This window comes from Mchenga conophoros, linkage group LG7 (assembly GCF_057382185.1).
Source record: "Mchenga conophoros isolate Kocher_MC1m ecotype Shallow Benthic linkage group LG7, M_conophoros_male_GT1.1, whole genome shotgun sequence".
In the NCBI taxonomy this organism is placed as follows: Eukaryota; Metazoa; Chordata; class Actinopteri; order Cichliformes; family Cichlidae; genus Mchenga; species Mchenga conophoros.
Window position 1 is genome coordinate 24,591,128 of NC_140532.1, and position 23,548 is coordinate 24,614,675.

Genomic DNA, 23,548 nt, shown 5'->3' on the forward strand with positions numbered 1-23,548 from the left:
TATAAACCACCCTAGAAGGTACATTTTCTTTGAGACTGTTGTAAACAAAATCAGGCTTCACAAAAACACACCATACTGATTCAGTTAGAGCATTATATTGGGTTTTATCTAAGCAGCCAGTGCCTAACACATTTAAAACTCAATTTCTTAGAGTCCATTCAAAGCACAGTCCTGTTTTAGCTAACCTTGCCCCTAGTCACTCAAGGTCGGCAGGTAGGCCTCTCAATGGGAAGAAGAAAGAAAAAAAGAAAAGAATATAAAAAACTGTTCAGGAGAAGAAGAAGAAAAAAAATCAATGTCCACTTTTTCTGCAAGCCTAGATGAGTTATACAGAAATAGACTCGGCCAGCAGCAGAGCCATGAGGCGTCTGATCTGCCTACACAGTTCACCAGGCCACATCCTCTCTGCCTCCACTCAGGGAGAAAATAGCATCAACGTGCAACACAGCCAAACATTAAGGTAGCCTGTTATTTCCACAGACATATGCACTGGTTCTCTTAAATGGGTTAGCTGCAGTTGAGTCCACCACTGTTAGATGAACTTAAATATATTAGATACATTTGTAGCCTGTATTTTCAGTTAAAGCAAATGTGTGAGTGCACATTAGATTCAAGTCAAAGTATATTTCTAAAAATCAGAAATTATTAAACTTTAAATCAATTTTAAATCAAAATACCAATACAATAATCACCTACAACATTAAAACTACCCACTTGATACATCTAGTGAAAAAACATTTTTCACTAGTCTGTGCATCAGCACATTGGTAGTGGATTGCTTGTTCCTCGCATTCCAGGGACACCTGACCAGATCAAGTGACAGCTGTATAGATTCCAGTTCATGGCCTTAAGTTTTTGTTAATTTCCCTAAAGCTGTTTTACAATGTCTTGCTGCTGCCGTAGACAGTGTGCTGGTCAAAGCAATACCAATGTCAAGGAAAACCCACATGAATGCCTGGACCCAAGGTTTCCCAGCAAAACACTGCACTGCAATAAAATATATTCAACAAACTGTGAATGAATCCTTCCCTATTTAGAATTAGCAAGTTTGGAATTATTAAAAAACAAACAAAAAATAAACATAAAGCCTAATAAAAAGTGTAATTAAAGTGCAACTAATGTTTCAATATGTGTTTCCTTCTCCCTTCTGGCCAGATTCTCATTGGAAGGATGACATCATTATCAAATTTGTCCTTCTTTGTCTCATCCAAGTTCTATTTTTATCTCTCACCTTAGCCTCCATTTAATTCTCACAACAAGCAGGAAAATAAAATGCAACACATCTTTGCCTTTCAGGTGTCCTGGTAATACTTGTAATAGACCTCACAGTCTATTCTTAGCTTACTGCAAGGACCGACTGTCAGCACATTCCTACCAGTGGCACCTGAGGATACTGGTGTAACCTTCAGAGAGCATTAAGAGAGCAGAGAGTTAGTCAAACGTGAAGAACTGTTTGAGGTAGGTGGCAGAAAATAAGATGTTTCAAATGACAAAAATGAAAGTTCAGAAATAGTTGTATTGTCCTTGTGGAAAAATGACAATTATAGAATTACAGTTAATTTAATAATAGCAATTTGTACTACATGGATTCTACACAAAATCACCCTTGAAAACGATTATACTGAGAGCAGATATAAACTAGCAATTTACAGATGTTGGCATTGGAAGTAACAGGTTTGTGCAGGGAGTCATCTTTTTAAAAATGGATCTATATCCAGGATGTAGTTGTGCTGTATTGGTATCATACCTTCATCGTACAAATTCATCTTGAACAAAATTAGCCGCATAACACGGTGCACAACCATATTATGAGTTGTTTCATAGTTTGTCCACCAGAGGGCACTCTGCAATGTTCGTGTTGGCAAAAGGTTAAGAAAGCCACAAACAAAACAACCAGCTGATCCAAACAGTGTTGGCAAGTCAACCCAGCGGTTACATTTCTTTGGAGGTGAACCTCAGGTTACGTAGAAGACAACGGCGTAGGGTACAGTGTTCCGGTTATAGTGCAAGTTACAACGTAGATCTGACACAGAAGTGAAAAAATCCAATCAGAAGGACACCTTATTTAATTCAGATGATAAACGGACTTCCCAGTCCGTTCCCGACCCTTCTACCCCTGTCCCTAGTTCTGCTGTCTTTGACAGGTTCGAGCCAGTTTCCATGCTCTGCCTGCAGGAGTTGGTTGCTCACATGAAGCCCTCAGGTTCCCCTTATGATGCTCTCCCTCCTCGATTTTTCAAAGAGGTTTTTCTCACTATAGCATCAGCTGTACAATCCATTGTAAATAGTAGTCTGTCCTCTGGTGTTGTACCTGTCAATCTCAAACATGCAGTGATTCAGCCTCTACTCAAAAAACCTGCTCTTGATCCTGATATTATTGCGAATTACAGACCTATTTCCAAACTGCCTTTTATCTCAAAGATTCTTGAAAAGGTAGTTTACAAGCAATTAATGTCCTTCCTAGAAGAACACGGTATTTTAGAAGTTTTCCAATCTGGTTTTAAAGCTTTACATAGTACTGAATCTGCCCTTTTAAGAGTTTTTAATGATGTGTTTTTGGCAAATGACTCAGGTGACTGTGTTATTATTGTGCTGTTAGATTTAACTGCTGCTTTTGATACAGTGGATCATAATATTTTAATTTCCCGTTTAGAGCAGTTGGTGGGTATGCGGAGTACCGCACTGCAGTGGCTCAGATCCTATTTGGCAGAGCGAACTTTCTCTGTGAAACTAGGGGAGTTTGTATCCTCTACTGCTTCTCTTCAATGTGGGGTTCCACAGGGTTCAGTTTTAGGCCCGCTTCTTTTCTCTCTATATCTCCTACCCCTTGGGTCTATTTTCAGGAAACATGGGATTTCTTTCCACTGCTACGCCGATGACTCCCAGATTTATTTCCCACTTAAAAAGATAAATGGCTTCTCAGTAGACCCGCTGCTCAGATGCCTTGATGAAATAAGGACTTGGATGGCTTTGAACTTTTTACATTTTAATGAACAGAAAACAGAAGTGATGGTTTTTGGTGGCGCTTCTGAGGCCACTATTATAGATCTTGGTTCACTGGCACAGTATGTTAAACCAGTCATCACTAATCTGGGAGTTAAAATAGAGGCAAATCTTAAACTTGAAAGCCAGGTCAGAGCTGTTGTAAGATCTAGCTTTTTTCATTTGAGGGAATTAGCCAAAATAAAGCCTATCTTATCGAAACAGCATTTTCAGACAGTAATCCATGCCTTTGTTACTTCTAGGCTGGATTATTGTAACGCACTTTATTTTGGGGTTAGTGATGCGTCCATTAGGCGCCTGCAGGTTGTGCAAAATGCTGCAGCACGTCTTTTAACTGGAACAAAAAAGTTTGAGCACATTACCCCTATTTTAATTTCACTCCACTGGCTACCTGTACATTTTAGGATTGTTTTTAAAATTCTCTTATTTGCTTTTAAATCTCTTAATGGCCTGGCCCCCCCCCTACCTCTCGGAGCTACTACAACCATATACACCTGCCCGTTCCCTTAGGTCCGCCAATCAGCAGCTCCTTAAGGTACCGAAAACTAAGTATAAATTTAAAGGTGATCGTGCTTTTGCTGTAGCTGCTCCAAAGTTGTGGAATGATCTGCCCTTGCATGTTAGGCAGGCCTCTTCTCTCTCTGAATTTAAAAGTCTTCTTAAAACATATTTATTCGCTGAAGCCTTTGGCATTGATTAGAGGGGTTGACTCAATTTGTTTTAACATGTTTCAATTTATTGTATCTATTTATTTTATCGTATATTTTATCGTTTATCGTATCTCATTTTAATTTTCTTTACGTATGCTATTAACATGTACAGCACTTTGTGAAACTCTGGTTTTATGTTAAAGTGCTTTAGAAATAAAGTTGGTATGGTATGGTATGGTATAAATAAATGATCTACAAGAAAAACCTTTTGCCCTGGTAAGAATCTGAAAAGTCAGTGCCTCGAAAAAAAATGAAACTGTCAATAAAATAAACCTAAAGTAAGTCTAAATACCAAGTAATCGATAATGTCCCAAGCAATATCTAACAATGAAAAATCTTATGCAATTAGTAACACAGATATCAAACTTACTCACTAAACTCCTATGACACATACCGCAACTAAATGACCCATCCAATCAATGAAAAGCACACAGAGCTGAAAATTATCTGACGTAAGAGTACAAAGACATATATTTAAAAAAAAGAAGAAAAAAAAAAGTATGTTGATTTCTTCATTGAAACCTGCAGGAGGCAAAGTGTCAAAAAAAAGTTCACATTGTAAGAGTAAAGTGTTAATGTCTGTACATGCTCAGCCACATAGTGATTCACATAGTGTGGCACTATGTGAATCACTATCTGTCAAACTGCTCATGTTGGAAAACAACTGTTTGACAAACAGCAGTAAACTGATCATTACATAAGTAGACAGGTTTTAGAGAACGTCAAGTTAAAGCGTGAGCAGACCGTTTACACAGTGGCCTTTTTGACAAAAGCATGTAAATGCTATCCGTAATTGTGGTTATGCAACATATTTAATCTAAGAAACAGAGAAGCAACACCATTTTTATACACAGCAATCAAGAGTTACAAAAAAATGTTTCTTTGTTTGGAGGACACCACAAAGTGCTTCCTGTAAGTCGGTGTTGCGCAAGGTTGAGATTAAAGGCAAGCAGAAAAAGGAAAGAGGGAGGAGGGAAAGAGGAGAGGAGGGGAAAAAGACAGATGTGAACTTGAAGAGAGAACCTTGTGAATTAGTAATAAGGCTTGCCTTTCTCTTGTATTTTTGATGAGGAGGATCAAGTTTTGGGACACTTACATGCAAGCATCGGATAGACTGGAAGCGCCATGGGGAGTCTCGCAGCATTATGTGACGTGTACAGTGTCTGAAGAAGGGGTTCCGCTGTGACTGCATGGAGTCGTCATATGCTCAGGAAGCCTTAAGTAATATTTCACTTGCACAGACTGTGCTCCACTCTGTGAGCTGCATTAGGGAAACTGCTGCCCATATTTGGCCTCTCAAGGCTAAATATGTGACTCCTTAATTTTATGACTATTAATGGTTTACTGACTAGAAGACAGAACAGCATTTAAAAACAAAACATATAAATTAATAAATAAAATAAAAATTAATAAACACAAAACAGGTCAGTATACGATTTTAAATCTTTTTAGCTCATCTCTTAAGAGGAATGCTCCTGTATACATTATGTATTTAAAAACACTGGACACTGGTTTCATTTTAAACACAGTGCTAGTTTACATATGAATAGTGCTTTGTAAAAATGTGAAAACTGCAACCTAAGGGGCAAAAATTTGCACACCTGTAAAGTTCTTAAATTACATAAAATCACACAAATCAAATAATCATTACATGTAAATTTATATTAGGTGCATAAATGTTCTATATTCCTGCATTTTTATCAGTATATCCCTTCATAACCATGTGAGTAAAAGACAGTGTGAACCAAACAGACTATGGGAGGATATAGTATGAATGAAAGTGCTTGGACCAAGTGTACAAGAGCACGTTTGCCCAAGTGCAGCAGTGTGTATTTGTGTGTGGGTATGTGTGAATGTGAGGCTGTTATGCAGCCTCTGGGAGTCTGTGTCCTGGTGGAAAGTGAACCCCTCCTCCACCCATTACTATCTTTAGCTCATTTCCGTCGTGTCTTGTCACTCGTGTTCTCCTCTACAGCACTTAAATCTGGTATCTAAACCTCCGGGCCATCCAATATCCTGTACTTCCCCTGCACAGAAAGCCAGAGAGGACTGTAGAGAGGCAGGGTCTTCTGTGTTCTATGCAATCACACAAATGCACATGGCCAACATGTTGAGAATTGACAGATGTTCCTTATAAATTAACATACTATCAATACTGCACACTTATTCACATAGAAGTGTACCATACATGGCTACAAAAGAGGCACATTCCCACACAGATGGTAGGCGGCCTGTTAGTAGAGGACACCTTGTCTGTTTAAACTGGTATTGCTAACGTCTGCAGGAACACTAGAATTGGCACAAGTAACCAAATCAAACCTTCTGCTTTCGATTAACTAATAATAGGGGTGGGGGGAAAAAATCGATACTGTGTAGTATCGTGATATTTTGTTTGCTAATAATGTATCGATACAGGGACAGCAGAAATCGATATTTTGTTACAAAAAAAGTTTTTGTGCTCTGACTTCAGAGCATGTTGATCAGCTCCTTTTTCTGAGCAAGAATCCTGACATTCCTTCACTGTGCAAATGTGTTTAACTTGTTTTTTGGCAGCAATAAACATGACAGTTTACTTATTTTAATTTAAGACATGTTTTATTTTAATTAAGTTTAAAACTTTTTTATTTAATGTAAAATTATATTTTGTTTTAATTTACTTTCAAATTCTTCAGTTGCTGAATGGGCTGCATAGTTTTCATAAATTGCATAGTTCAGAATAGCTATACCAGATGGCTGCATTCAGTTAAGTTGGACTAGACTGTAATACAAACCGTTCAGTTTGTCAACAATAAAACTGACTGAAATGAGAGAAAGACTGAGTGCGAGACTTTGATATTAGATAAAATGAATATTGATAAAGTTTACCTTTATGTACAGAATCTGAATATCGCAGATATTTAAAAAAGAAATCGCAATAATATCGTATCGTGCATTAAGTATTGTGATAATATCGTATCGTGGGATGTATGGTGATTCCCACCTCTAACTAATAAAACATTTGCCATTCATTGTATTTCTTTTACTGCTGACTGGAATCTGTTCAATGGGATGGTAAAACTCTCCATGTAATATCTTGCGCTGTATTTCCACTTAACTATAAGAGACGCAAGGAGGGACTGTGCTACATTTAAAGAAACGTAGAAATATACAGCTGCACCATGCAAGGTAGTTGCATGGTGCAGCTGTATATTTCAAACAACAAAACCAGAGGCCTCTTAGTGACCTCTCTAAAAAATGTTTTGTTGGCTTAACTTAAAAAAATTGAGGTAACAATTTCCACTCAGCTTTTTAAGTTACAAATTTTGCATATTATTAAGTAAATCTAGCAAGAAATTTTTAGGTTTGGCTAACTCAACTGGTTCAACAAACCAACATGATTTACTTTGACCTCTAAAAGCATAATTAAGTTTAAGCAACCTAATATTAATTTAGAATTCCTGGTAATATTGAGTTGACAAATTACATTAGTTGAGTTAATCTAACTTACTTTTTTACATATATCCTACTCACAATTATCCATGCAAACATAGCCATTTAAATTATTCCAACTGATGAAACAGTTTATTGCATAACATTTTCGAAGAAATACACTTCTGTGTCATACAACATAAATCAAACATTACAGCAGCCCTGTAATTATAAATGAGTGGGCAAAAACAATGTATTTCAGTACAATTCCTCCACAAACAACCTCAGCAACAAAAGAAAATGTAACATGTTTATTACCTGGACAAGGTTGAATCAGAAGCTAAAACATGCCAATTTACTTCGTTTTTCTTACTCCACAATGGTGTCTACAACTTCTGATTAACTGAACACACCATCCAATCAACAGTGTTTAGTTATTAATAGAAACAAGTAGAGCAGTGGGGCCTGATGACTGACTTTGAGAACCACTATAAAGATTTGTAAAGGTATATTAAATAAAGCAGCAAATATATATTTATAAAATCTTCCAAATAACAATAATTTTAAATCACACCCTTCTAAAATACCTCAGAAAACAAACATTGCAACGTAAGGCAATTTGTTTTTGCAAATCTGCTTATTATTAAACATTAACTTTAACCTATCAACTTGGTAAATATCATAGAATCAAGAAAATTACAAAACATTTTAATATTTAACAACGCAACAATCCAAAGGTAAGGTTATACGCATTATGAACTCTCAAAACTACACTTGTCTAAGACTGCATAAAAAACACAAGCATCAGCACATCTGAATATTGCAGCCTAAATTACATTTGTTTTATGACAGAAGTTTGTACTTAAGAGACATTACCCGTGGGCTGGCTTTAAGCCCATCAAGTTCCAGAAACACCTGGAATACCTCTAGAGTGTTCTTTACTTGTTTGGGGTAGCTCAGATTGAGAGCGTATATACAGTGGGGCAAAAAAGTATTTAGTCAGCCACCGATTGTGCAAGTTCCCCCACCTAAAATGATGACAGAGGTCAGTAATTTGCACCAGAGGTACACTTCAACTGTGAGAGACAGAATGTGAAAAAAAAAAAATCCATGAATCCACATGGTAGGATTTGTAAAGAATTTATTCGTAAATCAGGGTGGAAAATAAGTATTTGGTCAATAACAAAAATACAACTCAATACTTTGTAACATAACCTTTGTTGGCAATAACAGAGGTCAAACGTTTACTATAGGTCTTTACCAGGTTTGCACACACAGTAGCTGGTATTTTGGCCCATTCCTCCATGCAGATCTTCTCGAGAGCAGTGATGTTTTGGGGCTGTCGCCGAGCAACACGGACTTTCAACTCCCGCCACAGATTTTCTATGGGGTTGAGGTCTGGAGACTGGCTAGGCCACTCCAGGACTTTCAAATGCTTCTTACGGAGCCACTCCTTTGTTGCCCGGGCGGTGTGTTTTGGATCATTGTCATGTTGGAAGACCCAGCCTCGTTTCATCTTCAAAGTTCTCACTGATGGAAGGAGGTTTTGGCTCAAAATCTCACGATACATGGCCCCATTCATTCTGTCCTTAACACGGATCAGTCGTCCTGTCCCCTTGGCAGAAAAACAGCCCCATAGCATGATGTTTCCACCCCCATGCTTCACAGTAGGTATGGTGTTCTTGGGATGCAACTCAGTATTCTTCTTCCTCCAAACACGATGAGTTGAGTTTATACCAAAAAGTTCTACTTTGGTTTCATCTGACCACATGACATTCTCCCAATCCTCTGCTGTATCATCCATGTGCTCTCTGGCAAACTTCAGACGGGCCTGGACATGCACTGGCTTCAGCAGCGGAACACGTCTGGCACTGCGGGATTTGATTCCCTGCCGTTGTAGTGTGTTACTGATGGTGACCTTTGTTACTTTGGTCCCAGCTCTCTGCAGGTCATTCACCAGGTCCCCCCGTGTGGTTCTGGGATCTTTGCTCACCGTTCTCATGATCATTTTGACCCCACGGGATGAGATCTTGCGTGGAGCCCCAGATCGAGGGAGATTATCAGTGGTCTTGTATGTCTTCCATTTTCTGATGATTGCTCCCACAGTTGATTTTTTCACACCCAGCTGCTTGCCTATTGTAGATTCACTCTTCCCAGTCTGGTGCAGGTCTACAATACTTTTCCTGGTGTCCTTCGAAAGCTCTTTGGTCTTGGCCATGGCGGAGTTTGGAGTCTGACTGTTTGAGGCTGTGGACAGGTGTCTTTTATACAGAAAAGCTTCTTACAGAAGACGTTACAGGTCTGTGAGAGCCAGAGATTTTCCTTGTTTGAGGTGACCAAATACTTATTTTCCACCCTAATTTACGAATAAATTCTTTACAAATCCTACCATGTGGATTCATGGATTTTTTTTTCACATTCTGTCTCTCACAGTTGAAGTGTACCTCTGGTGCAAATTACTGACCTCTGTCATCATTTTAAGTGGGGGAATTTGCACAATCGGTAGCTGACTAAATACTTTTTTGCCCCACTGTAAGTCCCATCATTAAGGCACACGCTCTGGGCACATCAAGGTCTTCCAGGACAGCTGTTCCTTCAATCACAATTTTAGCGACGGCTGGAAGAGACACTGCTGCACGTCTGGTGACTACGATCTTTACCACTTCTTCTGGGAACTGTTCTTCACCATCCTGGCAAGTAGGTTAAAAAGAAACATGTCGGTATTTTATGTGCTATTTAAAAATATAACACAAAACAATGTGATATTTACCTACCAGCTGTTCTCTGAAGAGATCCTCTTCTTTCTCTTTCAGATACACCATCAGGCAACGGATTGCGACCTCTCTTCTTGTTTCCACCGAACTCTGGAGAATAAAAAAAGTTTACTAGGCGAAAAGTCAAACATATTTATAGGACTAGCGTTTTGCTAATTATTGATTTCATTTTTGTTTTTAACAAATACCCCTCCTTGAATCGCTACCTTATCGTGGTGGAGGGGTTTGTGTGTCACAGGGATCCCAGGGGCTATGTTGTCTGGGGGCTTTTGCCCCCTGGTAGGGTCTCCCATGGCAAATTGGCCCTGGGTGAGGTACCAGACAAAGAGCGATTCATAAGACCCTTATGAAAAGGACATCGAGGGAACAGTTTACCCTTCCCGGGATAGGGTTACCGGGGCCCCGCCCTGGAGCCAGGCCCGGGGAGGGTGCCCGAGGGCGAGCGTCTGGTGGCCGGGCCTTAGTCCATGGGGCCCGGCCGGGCACAGCCCGAAGAGGAGACATGGGCCCATCCTCCCGCAGGCCCACCACCCGCAGGAGGCGCCATAGGGGTCGGGTGCATTGTGTGCCGGGTGGCGGCCAGGAGCGGAGGCCCTGGCGGACTGACCCCCGGCTGCCAAGACTGGCAATAGGGACATGGAATGTCACCTCTCTGGTGGGGAAGGTGCCTGAGTTAGTGCGTGAGGTTGAGAGGTACCGCCTAGATATAGTCGGGCTCACCTCTACACATGGCTTGGGCTCTGGAACCAGTCTCCTGGAGAGGGGCTGGACTCTGTCTCAGTCTGGAGTTGCCCCTGGTGAGAGGCGGCAGGCTGGAGTGGGTATCCTAATATCCCCTCGGCTTGCTGCCGGTACGTTGGGGTTTTTCCCGGTGGACGAGAGGGTTTGTTCCCTGCGCCTTAGGGTCGGGGAACGGGTCCTGACTGTCATCTGCGCTTATGCGCCGAGTGGCAGTTCAGAGTACCCAGCCTTCTTAGAGTCCCTGGGGGGGGGGGGGGGGGGGGGTGCTGGAGGGTGCTCCACCTGGAGACTCTGTTGTCCTGCTGGGAGACTTCAATGCTCACGTGGGTAACGACAGCGAGACCTGGAGGGGCGTGATTGGGAGGAACGGCCTCCCTGATCTGAACCCGAGCGGTGCTCTGTTATTGGACTTCTGTGCTAATCACAGTTTGGCCATAACGAACACCCTGTTCGAACATAAGAGTGTCCATAAGTGCACGTGGCACCAGGATGCTCTAGGCCGTAGGTCGATGATCGATTTTGTAATCGTATCAGCAGACCTGCGACCATATGTTCTGGACACTCGGGTAAAGAGAGGGGCTGAGCTGTCAACTGATCACCACCTGGTGGTGAGTTGGATCAGGTGGCGGGGGAAGACGCTGGACAGACCTGGTGCACCTAAACGCGTAGTGAGGGTGTGCTGGGAACATCTAGCAGAGGCTCCAGTCCGCGAGATCTTCAACGCACACCTCCGGCAGAGCTTCAACAGCATTCCGAGGGAGACTGGGGACATTGAGTCCGAATGGACCATGTTCAGCGTCTCCATTGCCGAAGCTGCTGCATTGAGCTGTGGCCGCAAGGTGGTTGGTGCCTGCCGTGGTGGTAATCCCCGAACCAAATGGTGGACACCAGAGGTGAAGGGAGCCACCAGGCTGAAGAAGGAGTCCTATCGGGCTTGGTTAGCCTGTGGGACTCCGGAGGCAGCCGACAGGTATCGACAGGCCAAGCGGAATGCGGCTCGGGCAGTGGCTGAAGCAAAAACTCGGGTGTGGGAGGAGTTCGGAGAGGCCATGGAAAAAGACTTTCGGACTGCCTCGAAGAGATTCTGGCAAACCGTCAGACGTCTCAGGAGGGGAAAGCGGTGCTCTACCTGCACTGTGTATAGTGCTGGCGGAGCACTGCTGACGTCGACTGAGAAAATTGTCAGGCGGTGGAAGGAATACTTCGAGGACCACCTTAATCCCACTGACACGTCTTCCGAGGAGGAAGCAGAGTCTGGGGAGGAGGGGAATGACCCGCCAATTTCCGGGGGCGAGGTCACTGAGGCAGTTAAACAACTCCTTGGTGGCAGAGCCCCTGGTGTTGATGAGGTCCGCCCCGAGTTCCTGAAGGCTCTGGACGTTGTAGGGCTGTCCTGGTTGACACGCCTCTGCAATGTTGCGTGGAGATCAGGGGCAGTACCTGTGGACTGGCAGACCGGGGTGGTGGTCCCCATCTTCAAGAAAGGGGACCGGAGGGTGTGTTCCAACTACAGGGGGATCACACTCCTCAGCCTCCCTGGGAAAGTCTATGCCAGGGTGCTGGAAAGGAGAGTTCGTCCGTTAGTCGAACCTCGGATACAGGAGGAACAATGCGGTTTTCGTCCTGGTCGCGGAACACTGGACCAGCTCTTTATCCTCTCCAGGATACTTGAGGGTGCATGGGAGTTTGCCCAACCAGTCTACATGTGTTTTGTGGACTAGGAGAAGGCATTCGACCGTGTCCCTCGGGGTGTCCTGTGGGAGGTGTTGCGGGAATATGGGGTGTCTGGCCCATTGCTACGGGCCATTCGATCCCTATACAACCGTTGCAAGAGCTTGGTTCGCATTGCCAGCAATAAGTCGGACTCGTTCCCGGTGGGTGATGGGCTCCGCCAGGGCTGCCCTTTGTCTCCGGTTCTGTTCATAATTTTTATGGACAGGATTTCTAGGCGCAGCCAAGTGGCGGAGGGCTTTCGCTTTGGTGGCCTCAGAATCTCATCTCTGATTTTTGCAGATGATGTGGTTCTGTTGGCTTCATCGGGTGAGGGCCTCCAGCTTGCACTGGAGCGGTTCGCAGCCGAGTGTGAAGCAGCGGGAATGAGGATCAGCACCTCCAAATCTGAGGCCATGGTTCTCAGCCGGAAAAGGGTGGAGTGCCCACTCCGGGTCGGGGATGAGTTCCTGCCCCAAGTGGAGGAGTTCAAGTATCTCGGGGTCTTGTTCGCGAGTGATGGGAGAAGGGAGCCGGAGATCGACAGACGGATTGGGGCTGCAGCTGCAGTAATGCGGACGCTGCACCGGTCCGTCGTGGTGAAGAGGGAGCTGAGTGTAAAAGCGAAGCTCTCAATTTACCGGTCGATCTACGTCCCTACCCTCACCTATGGCCACGAGCTGTGGGTAGTGACCGAAAGAACGAGATCGCGGATACAAGCGGCAGAAATGAACTTCCTCCGAAGGGTGGCTGGCCTCTCCCTTAGAGATAGGGTGAGAAGTTCGGCCATCCGGGAGGGGCTCAGAGTAGAGCAGCTGCTGCTCCACATCGAAAGGAGCCAGCTGAGGTGGTTCGGGCATCTGACAAGGATGCCCCCTGGGCGCCTCCTGGGTGAGGTGTTCCAGGCATGTCCCACCGGGACCCAGGACACGCTGGAGAGATTATATCTCTCGGCTGGCCTGGGAACGCCTTGGTATTCCCCCGGATAAGCTGGAGGAGGTGGCTGGGGAGAGGGAGGTCTGGGCCTCTTTGCTTAGGCTGCTGCCCCCGCGACCCGGCCCCGGACAAAGCGGATGAAAATGGATGGATGGATGGATGGATGAATTTTTAACAAATAAACAATTTAATTTTTATAACTTTAATTTAATCTGTTACATACTGCCCTGCTTTCAATGCACCCTTTGCTAGCAGTAGGATAAGGTGAGTGAAAGTAAATATAACCTAGATTTGGAGACTATTTCAAACAGTTTTTGTTGAGTTCTATGGCTTCAACTATAATAGTTATATGTGAGATATGTGATGCAGAACTGGAAAAAGCCACCTGTGGACAAGTCTTGTAATGATGTGATTAAAACATTAAAAGCTCCTATCTACCCTCTTTAATGTATTTGTGTAACTTGTCTTCCTCATACACGTTTATTGTGCAGTTGATGAAGATACTTGTAACACTCCAAATTATTACCTCAGTTTTTTCTCCTCACATTATTTGTAATATGACCCATACTTACCTTAATGTATTGTCAAGTTACATGTGACATGGAAAGTACCTATTTAAATTTACCCACCTCAGTTTGCAATTATGTGACCAAAAGTTACATTAATGTCTTTTCATCTCACTTATGAGGTGCAAAATACTTATGCATCTGAGTTTTACTTTTTCTCTTCAATCTGAGTTTCCAAGTTACAAATACATCACTATATCCTTGACTCTTACAACAAAGAAAACAGACAAATATATTTTGAGTGATGTTTTCTTTAGCAAATTTTTACTCTGTCCACCTCTGATGTTCACTTTTTCACTCTTCAGTAAAAGATAGCCAACAATGCTCCTGAGATAATGAATTAGATAATTAACTTTTAAGGTGTGTAAGATTATCAATTATATTCTTGCAACATGTTCCTGATGCGCTCAATCTTAATTTTTGCAGCACCGCCTTTTGAAGAGACCAGGGACATTATTCTTGTGGAATACTGGTCCAGTTTTGCCATGAATGTTGTTTCCAAGTTAACAGTGGTGATCCTTTGGAATTCATCATTTATCTGTAAAAAATAAAAAAAAAGACATAATTAAAAGCACAATGTGTTAATGTAATGCACAATGTCACAATTATAAGTTATCCTATAAATTATTTAATAAAATCACCTGTGCTGCATCAAAAAGCGCAGGCCATCTACTTCTGAAGTCATTCACAGGTGGTGCCAGATTAACAACTTCCTGTCTGCGATTTGAGAATGTTTTGGCCATTTTTTCACTGATGATCCGATAGTTGTTCCTCTTCTTCACTTCATCAAGAAGTTCCAATCTTTCCTTTTCCAAGCTTTCCTCTGTTTCTCCTTGTGGGTGAGGTGGCAAATAGTTCACCTCAGCCTTTCTTGGCTTTTTGAGATTCTTTGAAGGTGTCTTCTCATGTGCTTGCTTTCTTTTGAGAGAGTTCACATCCAGCTCAGGGCACCCAAGCCCTCTGAGTTTACTTCTGTAATTGCCCATTTTATATTTCAGTCTTTGTTGCCATCCATAGCATCCATTATAGGATCCCGGTTCTTTAAGGCAAGGATGTTGTTGAACAAGTGCTTCAGCTACATCTGCTAATTGTGCAGATGTTGGGTAGGCAACATACTGAAAGATCGTTTCAGCCAGTTTCTCAAGGATGTCTGGAAGAAGTGGAGTAAAGTTAAGTTTAGTTCCATCCTTTTTGAAAGTTTCATTTCCTGAAGCAAGTAAAAGCTCTGTGTCATAAGCAAAGCGAGGAACAGAAAAATTGGTAGGCCAGCGCTGTAAACGCCGACTCAAATGTTCAGGTGAGGAAAGAATGACTATCCTGAGATCCAGATGAGCAACTGGTGCCACAGGACACACTTGATGTCTCTGAGACTGATGTCTCTGAAATTGCTGAAGCATTGACCAAGGTCTCTGATGCAGATTTGAAGGAACTGTCTACATCACTAAATGTCAGAGTAATTGTGAGAGGTTCAATAATCTGAACCACCTTAAGTGTGTCCTTGTCCTTGATATCACCTGTTGATGTCAGAGAAAAATATTCTTCTCCAAAGTCAGCATCCTTATAGTGCAAAGTAAACTTCCCATCAATCTCAAAAGTCTCTTTCACAATAGATTCAAGTTCTTCCACTGTTCCAGGGATTCCATGTGGTAAGTCCAGTTTTCGAATGTTATGCTCTTTGAGTATGATCCGAAGTTTAGCAGGATGAGACATTGAGGTACCTATATAAAAAGGAAAACAAAAAAACAAAACAGAATTTAGCTTTTGAATTTTACTCATGGTGGAATATACCTCCTACCTCCTTGATAAATGGGTTCGCAAGCTATTCCATGTTTTAAATGAGCAGTAACAATCCCAGTATAGACAAGGCATAAATAGTTCACCTTGGCTATGTCTAAGCCTGTAATGCTTTAAGAGCTGATTCCTTCTTGGTGTTTCAAATTTGCAAATTTTGCAAGTCCAGTGCATTTTGAAATTTATTGCAACTTTTGGTAATGCAAAGACTTATCGAGGCTTTTGAGTAAACAAGTTATTTTAAGTATAAAACCTTCTCTAAAACACTACAATGAAACACTGAAAAGATGAATCCAAAAATAATCAAATAAATCTACAGACTGTAGTTTAAAATTGGAAAAATTGTGTCATATCCATATGTGTGAGAGAATTTTCTTTTTAATTATTTGAAGACCACTGTTGACATGCCACAATACCACACTTCACATTATGCTTACAATTACAGAAGGTAACGAAAGCAATTCGTGTGCACACACACAATTTTGTTTTTTCTTGCTAGGTCAACTAACTTTAACCTCAGGCATATTTCACATTCGAGCTTAAAATATCAATACATTTGATAGAAATACTTTTACTCACATAAATACTCTGGCATAAATTCCCCACATTTCACTCTGTCAGTAATTAGTTACCTCACCCAAGACCGTCGAAACACAAATTTACTCTGACACCATGATAAAAATGCAGGCAGCTGCTGACTGGTTAATTTGAACATATACAGGTTCAAATTGAACATGCTCTGCTGTCTGCAAGGTCTATCAGCTAACCAAATGCACCCTGACAAGTGACAAACTTTAAGTATAAGTGGAAAAATTGACAATGTACTCTCATATTTGCGAGGAACGTTTGCTAGCTAAAAGAAAGCTAGCTAACAACTTTAGCATAGTAAAGTTGCTAAAGTTAAACTATGATTAAAACCATCAAATTTAAAGTGTACAAATATAACTTGTAATTAATCTATTTAGAATTCAATGCTTAGTTAACTCACCGAATACAGTCTAGGTGAAACACACCTCTACTCCCACAAAGTGATAAGAATGAAGACAACTGCTACGCCTGTGATGATACGAACATATGCTACGGGGTTACCCTCTGCTGTATGCATGGTCTCATACACGTCTATGGCTAACCAAGGTAACCACCAGAGTGACAGATTTAATTGACAGATTTCATTAATAACAGGAAAAAATACAAATGCTTTTACTTTTATAGAGTAACAACTAGCATAACACAGAGTGTCAATTCACATCATGTAGCTGCCATTGTCAGACTAAACTTACGCAGTGAATTCCTGTAACTAGTACATATTTATAAAAGAGTATAAAACAAGAAACTTACCAGGTAGTGGTGCCAACCTCTGTTTTTTTCCGTTTCTTCTTTTTTTATGGCAGTTGTAATTATTTTTTCATTATGGTCCAGTTATGGGCAGTTCAAACACGAAGGATGTTCCAACTCACTTTTACATGTTACACAAACTTAATATTTTCTTTTGTTGATTGATGACAAAAGTATTTTGTTCAATATACTAAAACATTTAAGTTAAGGAGGTGTTTATTAATTTCTGTGTTGCACTGACTTTTAACATTGATTAGTCAACTCACTGAAACGTGTACATGTAGACAACTTACTTTTTAAAGTAGAAAAATGCTTTTTTGTTAAGTTCTATCTACAAACACCATGAATATTTTTTAGAGTGTGTGGTTTCCAGACAAATATGAGACCCAGTCCCTGAACAAATTCCACGTTTAGTCGGAAACGTAATGGATAAAGTTACCATGTTAGAAACAGAACTTTGAAACAAGATGTTCATACTTATAGCCTCCTCAATCATACAGAGACAACCAGCAGATGGCAGCTGATGATGATTAGATACATCATTTTGTGAAACTGGTGTGTCTATCAAAGTTTTTTAATGTCAGCTGATAGTTGCTACAAAACAGAGAATGGCCCAGATTCTGACTGAATTTTTGCTCAAAACCTTATCCTGCTAGTGCTGCTAGCTCAGCGCTCAGAATTAGTCATGTAAAAGAGGAAGACGAGACAGCTGATGCCCCAGGAGAGTGATCATGTCATTACTGACACCTGCACTTCCATACAAACATCCTGAAGGTAATCATGCAGAATTGTATAGTTTTGTAAGCACTTTTGCAAAACTACAAACATTTTCACCAGTTAAAAAAAATATTTCGAAAGAGGGGAAAACAACAATGTTATTCAAGTGTGAATAACATTGTTGTTTTCCCCTTAAACACTTGAATGTTTGCAGCTCAGTCAGATTCTCTCCAGGGAACTAATACACACTCAGAATAAAAGCAAACCAAAGTGAATACTAGCAGGTTTAAAGGCCATTAGTCAAAAAAGCTAATAAAGCATAAGTGATAAGAGGAGATGGCCCTAAATTATAGACAGGGAGGTTACCAATGGTAGCAGGAAGGCCAGAGTATAGCAACCTTCCCATGGGGCCACCCATGTAGCCACCTCAGGCAACTTGCATGTCCCAGTCATTTTCTCTCACTCTCGTTCTCTCTATTTTCGTTTTTACTTGGGCCCATTAGGGCGATGAAGGGGAAACATGGACACAGAGCGGAAGGGAAATCTCTCTGAGGACATCTACAACAGTGAGAGACCAAAGAAACTAACCAGAAGGGAAGACGAGAGGAAAAGAGGACAAGGCAGAGGGGGAGGAAAGATGAGGTTTCTAAGAGATGGCTATCAGGAGATGAGAGCTGACAGGAGGAGTAGCACTGAGGGCTCCCTGCTCTGAACCAATTTAAACAGGAATGGCCCTCTCTCTCACACACACACACACACACACACACACACACACACACACACACACACACACACACACACACACACACAACTAGTGACTCATGTCATGTACAAACCCCTGGAGCACGACCACAAACACACACAAACGACTGGGAAATCACTAGCACATTCACACGCTGTAAATGCTCATTCAATGCTCATAAATATGCACATGCATTCATGCAAAGACAACCTGCAGAAGCCACTGAAAAGTGATGATATATTATAATAAGTCAGAAGCTGTGTCTGTGTGTGACATTCATTCATCTTGCCATTTTTGGCAACGATAAAACTGACGTACATGTATAAATTTTGGGTGACATCATGGTGCAGTGATTAAAACTAGTGCATAATAATGCATGCAATGGATTCAGAGGATTGAGGAAGAGTCATTCTTGGATTCTAGTCTAGAAATTAAATTTCCTGCCTTTAAACTATTCTGTTTGAAATCCACATCCAATTCTCACAATAATCTAAAGCCTCGATTTAAAATCAAGCACTGTGCAGTCTTTGACGTAACAGTGGATGAGGTATTTTGCCGCACAATCAAATCAAAATCAGTCGGTCTCAGTTCTGTGAAAATGTGCATTACTACTCATCTTCATTAACATTTCTTCCCATTTATGCAGAATTGAGGAATCCTAAGACAAACATTAAAGAGGAGACTTTGGCCCATGATTTTCACGCTTATCAAACTGGTATGCATCCATCACAATCAGGAAGCCTCCATCTAATCTACAGTTTATTTTTAATCATGATATTAACCTACTTTGTCTACTTACAGTATTTGTGTACACTGCACCATTATACTACAGCCTGTTTATGAACAGTTTACAGTCATTCTAATCGTAAACACAAAGCAAAAATAAATAAAACAATGATATACATCACAGCATCCTTAACATCCGCTGAAGCAAGTTTTAGAAAAGCTTCAGGATTTCAAAACTAAACACTGGTCTGCACTGCCACCTGGTGGTGATATGCGCATCCCCTCCAAATGATACAAGTATGAATTAGTTTAAGTCGTCTATAAAATGTTCTCATAGACACTATAAGAACATTTTTCATCAGTATCTTGAGTAGTAGTTAAATATTGCTGTTTCTGTATTTCAATATGTTTGTGTTTCAAGTCATTTTTATGCACACACTAAATAATAATCTACATAGACACCCGACTAAATATCCTACGGTTTAGATGTGTTGAAATCTGCATTAGCTTACCATGTTGCCATGGACAGACTGTCCCAGCTGTATGACATGTGGCTCAGTTGATCTGGTGTCTTTTACTGCTGGACTGACCTGGCAACAAAACATGTAATTAAGCAGCAAGCACTGTGCCTTCCAAACAAAGTACGATCTTTAAATGTTTACATCTGCTGTTTATATCAAAATGGCAAATGTCAAAAAAAATGTTTAATAGCACAGAGTTTTGATGGTCTGTTAGTATTAATGAAGTGAAACAAGACTGACCTGAATGGCTGTAGGCTGTGGGTGATGAAGGTGTGGTCCCCTGGGATGAATGTCAGACAGGTGGGGTGGGGGATCTGGTGTCGACCTCCGGCTGTGTTGAAGTAAGACATCCTGATATGACCTGCTGTCAAAGTTAGTCTTCCACAGCAGCACCTAAGCAACCAAGATGCAACCACATGACCCAAATTCAGCACATTTTCCAACAGTAAAGATATGACCTCGAATGATTTGGGTAATTCATTGTTCAGTCATCGTGCAGAACCTGACTGTCAGCTCCTCCTGAGGCAAAGACATCTCCAGCCCTGGAAAAGGCCACAGTGATCACAGCACCCTAATAAAATATATTAAAGAATGTCAAAGACTACAATCAAACACTATGAAGAACTAATAAAATGGACATTTCTTTAAGCATCACCTTGTGCCCATGAAGAGTGTAGATCAGACGCCCTTCCAACAGGTCCAATATCTTAATAGTGCCATCATTCGAACCACTTATCACATAGTTGTTGGATGGGTGGAAGGAAAAACTGTTGATTCCTGCACTATGAACTGATCCAATTGTACAAAAAATAAGCCACAACCACAAAAATACACATATAAAATTGAATTTTAAATGAAAACTTAAATCAGGTGAATTAATTGTATACCTAGTAATCTAGAAATGCAATTAAAGTCTTAACTGTAGGATATTTTAGACACTTGTTTATACAAGATGAAAGAAAAAAAAAAAGCATTATCGTACCACGATAATGCTGAATAAGCTTGTTGGTCCGTAAATCCCAGATTTTCAAAGTACTGTCAGCTCCTGACGATGCAATACAGGTACCACTGGAGTTGAAATCAACAAATGTCGCTGATCTGGGGTTTAAAAAACAAAAACAAAAAAAGAAGTCAATCAGTGGCCATGAATAGGAGAGCAAAAATAGGCGAGTTAGTTTTCACATCAAATTACATCTAATGATGTTCTGGCCTTTCACCACTTTACAATCCAGCTTCTAAATTTTCAAACACAACCAATACCCTCAAATCGGGATATCTCGTCATTAAGAAAAATATGCAGCTTAATACATTTTTGAAAAGTGTATGCGCAAAATTCATCAAAGAGAAAATGTGACTGTATTAACACAACAAATTGAATTTTGAATTTCAAGTAACTGATGCACAAAACTTATATGAAACATATTGAGAAAAGAGAACACTAGATCAGTTTTTGGAGAGATTTTACCCTCCACAGTCGGTCAAACAGTTGATGCAGTGTTTGGTAGATGTGTCCCAAAGCCGGACAGTCCGGTCATCCCCACAGGAAGCTATGATTCTGCCATCCGGAGAAAATCTACAGGAAATAAACACACAACGATAATACAGAAAAAGTTCAAATCCACTTTTTGCAGTACTGTGCTGTTTCACACTCATATAGTTAAAAACACTCAGTTGATCAGTGAGTTGTTTATACAGTTATGATCAGACGTTTGCTCAATGTTTTTCCTCAATACTCTCAATTCTGGGTTTTTAATGTCTGCTTTGAACTATTCTTTTTCCAGGGTGGAATGATTGTACAGCAAACAGATTAAATTAAGGCAAAAAAACAGAACTGGGTATACATTTATTTTGGATTCATTTTTAAGTGTACAGAAGTACACATACAGGCTTAAATATATACACCTAATCACTTAAATATTTTAATAAGGGGATGCTGAAGGTTCTACAATGTTTTCTAACTTAAAAAGACCAAAACCTATTAACTTACCTATTAACTACAACTGGACTTTTTTGACAGCACTTATTGAACTGATCAATATTAAGAACAATGGGAAAAGTCCAAGTTAAGATCCAATGAGAATGTCATGGATCCATTTCTACACAACTGCAGATTCCAAAATCCTCAGTTCAAACAATTTTGCACAAGCATGGTGGTGGTATCATCCTGCTATGGGGCCATTTTGCTGCCGGCTGTACTCTTAGACTGCAAAAAGTAGATAAAAGTAAAAAATGAAGAAGGAGGGCTACCTCCAATTTCTGCAACTCCGCAATTAGGTATTCCAACAGGAAAATGATTGCAAACACACAACAAAGCTTGTTTTAGAATGGATAAAGCAGGCCAACATTAAGTCACGACCTCACACTACTGAAAAGTTGTCACCTTCCCCTAAAAATCCAGGTCTGTGCCAAAAAACAAGCAATTTAAATGAACTCAGGAAGAGTGGTGAAACATCTTTGTTGATGACTACCAAAAATATCTGGTTGATGTGCAACTTTCTGAATGACATTCAAATAAATATTGGTCTTCTCTAACCCTGAGTGGATTGGGAAAAAGAACAGTTCAAAGAAATCACTAAAAGACTAAAAGGTTTGCTGAGATTTATGCCAATGAGCTGTATGTAAACTTTTAATCACAACTCTATGTAACATATTAACTTCTTTGACTATATTGGAAATTCAAACGAGCTCAAACATACAAACCAAATGTCAAGTAAGTTATAACACAACTGCATGAAAATAGACTATAGGGATTTATGTGGTCTTTGGTACCTAGCACAGCGCACCCAGTTAGTGTGCTGATTGAGGGAGTAGATGAAGCACTGCCGGTGAACACTCCACACTTTAACAGACTTGTCATCTGATGCTGTCACCAGTCTCTGGCCATCATGGGAGAAGGCAACACTGCGTACAGCAGCTGTGTGGGCTTTGAACACTGTCGACTCGCCTTTCCTATGAGATGCACAGAAAATAACTAAATACAGCCATTTTATTTTTGTTGCCAAATCTCTGCAAGACATTAATTTATACACCAAACTGCATGTTATTGGACCGAGTTTTAATTCACAGGTTAAACATGTCTTGGATAAAGTGACTGATGCTTACATTGAAGGTGTCCACAGTCTGACTGTTCTGTCCTTGGAAGAAGAAGCCACCAGATTGCTAGATGGAGAGAATTGCACCCCAGTGATCACATCCTGGTGCCCAACAAATTGAAAGGCCCTCGCTTTGGGAGCCAAATTCCATATCATCAAGTTTTTATCTAATGACCCTGAGGCTGGAGGGACAAAAGGTAACAAAGACACATGGAGACATTTCAAACAAAAAGTGAAATGAAAGTCCCGTCAGTACAATCAGTACAGATGGCCTTTGTTAGAGAAATAATGCAAAAACATAGGAAAAATTGGACACGTTCAGGTTAAATGTCCACCCATTAAAACAGCCCTTTTTGGAACACAGGATAGGTGGTTTCAATATTACTTGCCTAGTTCTAAAAAATAGCTTAAATCTGTTCATTTTAGTTAAAATATTATCAATAAAAATTTGAAATACCTAGCAATGTCAACATGCTCTTTCTCTTTTTTATAACGTTATTTCAAGGTCAAAAGAATGACACAAGACTAGAGCAAATATATGCATGATGTTAAAAGCATGTCTGCATTTGAAAAGTAAGGGTTACCCAGTTGTTTGCGGTTCGGATTGAAGTCTGCACAAGTGACAGCATCTTTGTGTCCCTTAAAGTGCCTCTCCAACGTAGGATCCTCCTTCAATTACAAAGCTCAATTAGTGTAGAAAAATCTGCGTGCATTGTTTTAAAAAAAAAAATCATCTGTGTAAACAATAAATAATTTCTAACTTCTTCGAACTAGGA

At 40.7% G+C, this 23,548-nt stretch overlaps 2 protein-coding genes across 5 annotated transcripts in view; both read right to left on the reverse strand.

Moving 5' to 3' along the window:
• The window catches only part of poc1b (POC1 centriolar protein B), a 51,607-nt gene that overhangs the window by 27,006 nt on the left and 1,053 nt on the right, over nt 1–23,548 (reverse strand). For 2 of the 4 annotated variants that reach the window (XM_085283027.1, XM_085283026.1), the window contains exons 2-10: nt 23,357–23,441; nt 22,783–22,954; nt 22,450–22,629; nt 21,146–21,253; nt 20,663–20,778; nt 20,336–20,469; nt 20,183–20,251; nt 19,921–20,073; nt 19,672–19,749 (exon numbers count right to left, since the gene is read on the reverse strand). In XM_085283027.1, coding sequence (XP_085139153.1) covers nt 19,672–19,749; nt 19,921–20,073; nt 20,183–20,251; nt 20,336–20,469; nt 20,663–20,778; nt 21,146–21,253; nt 22,450–22,629; nt 22,783–22,928 — 984 coding nt within the window. In that variant the 5' untranslated portion in view covers nt 22,929–22,954; nt 23,357–23,441. Of the gene's footprint in view, nt 1–9,612; nt 9,812–9,895; nt 9,986–19,671; nt 19,750–19,920; nt 20,074–20,182; nt 20,252–20,335; nt 20,470–20,662; nt 20,779–21,145; nt 21,254–22,449; nt 22,630–22,782; nt 22,955–23,356; nt 23,442–23,548 lie in introns of those variants that run through there. The other 2 variants (XM_085283028.1, XM_085283029.1) reach the window with 2 other exon arrangements.
• Nucleotides 13,229–15,430, reverse strand: LOC146570168 (sterile alpha motif domain-containing protein 3-like). The gene is made up of 2 exons (XM_085283033.1): nt 14,490–15,430; nt 13,229–14,386 (listed from the first exon to the last, which is right to left on the reverse strand). Exons 1-2 carry the CDS (start codon nt 15,243–15,245, stop codon nt 14,222–14,224), a joined length of 921 nt encoding a protein of 306 aa, XP_085139159.1. The 5' UTR covers nt 15,246–15,430; the 3' UTR covers nt 13,229–14,221.

Bases quoted from the DNA above. Each gene is read 5' to 3' on its own strand.
- LOC146570168 (XM_085283033.1), bottom strand. From the start codon at position 15,245: ATGCTTCAGCAATTTCAGAGACATCAGTCTCAGAGACATCAAGTGTGT. The intron at 14,387-14,489 runs GTGATTTTATTA...TATTTTTTACAG, and splicing joins CGCTTTTTGATGCAGCACAG to ATAAATGATGAATTCCAAAG.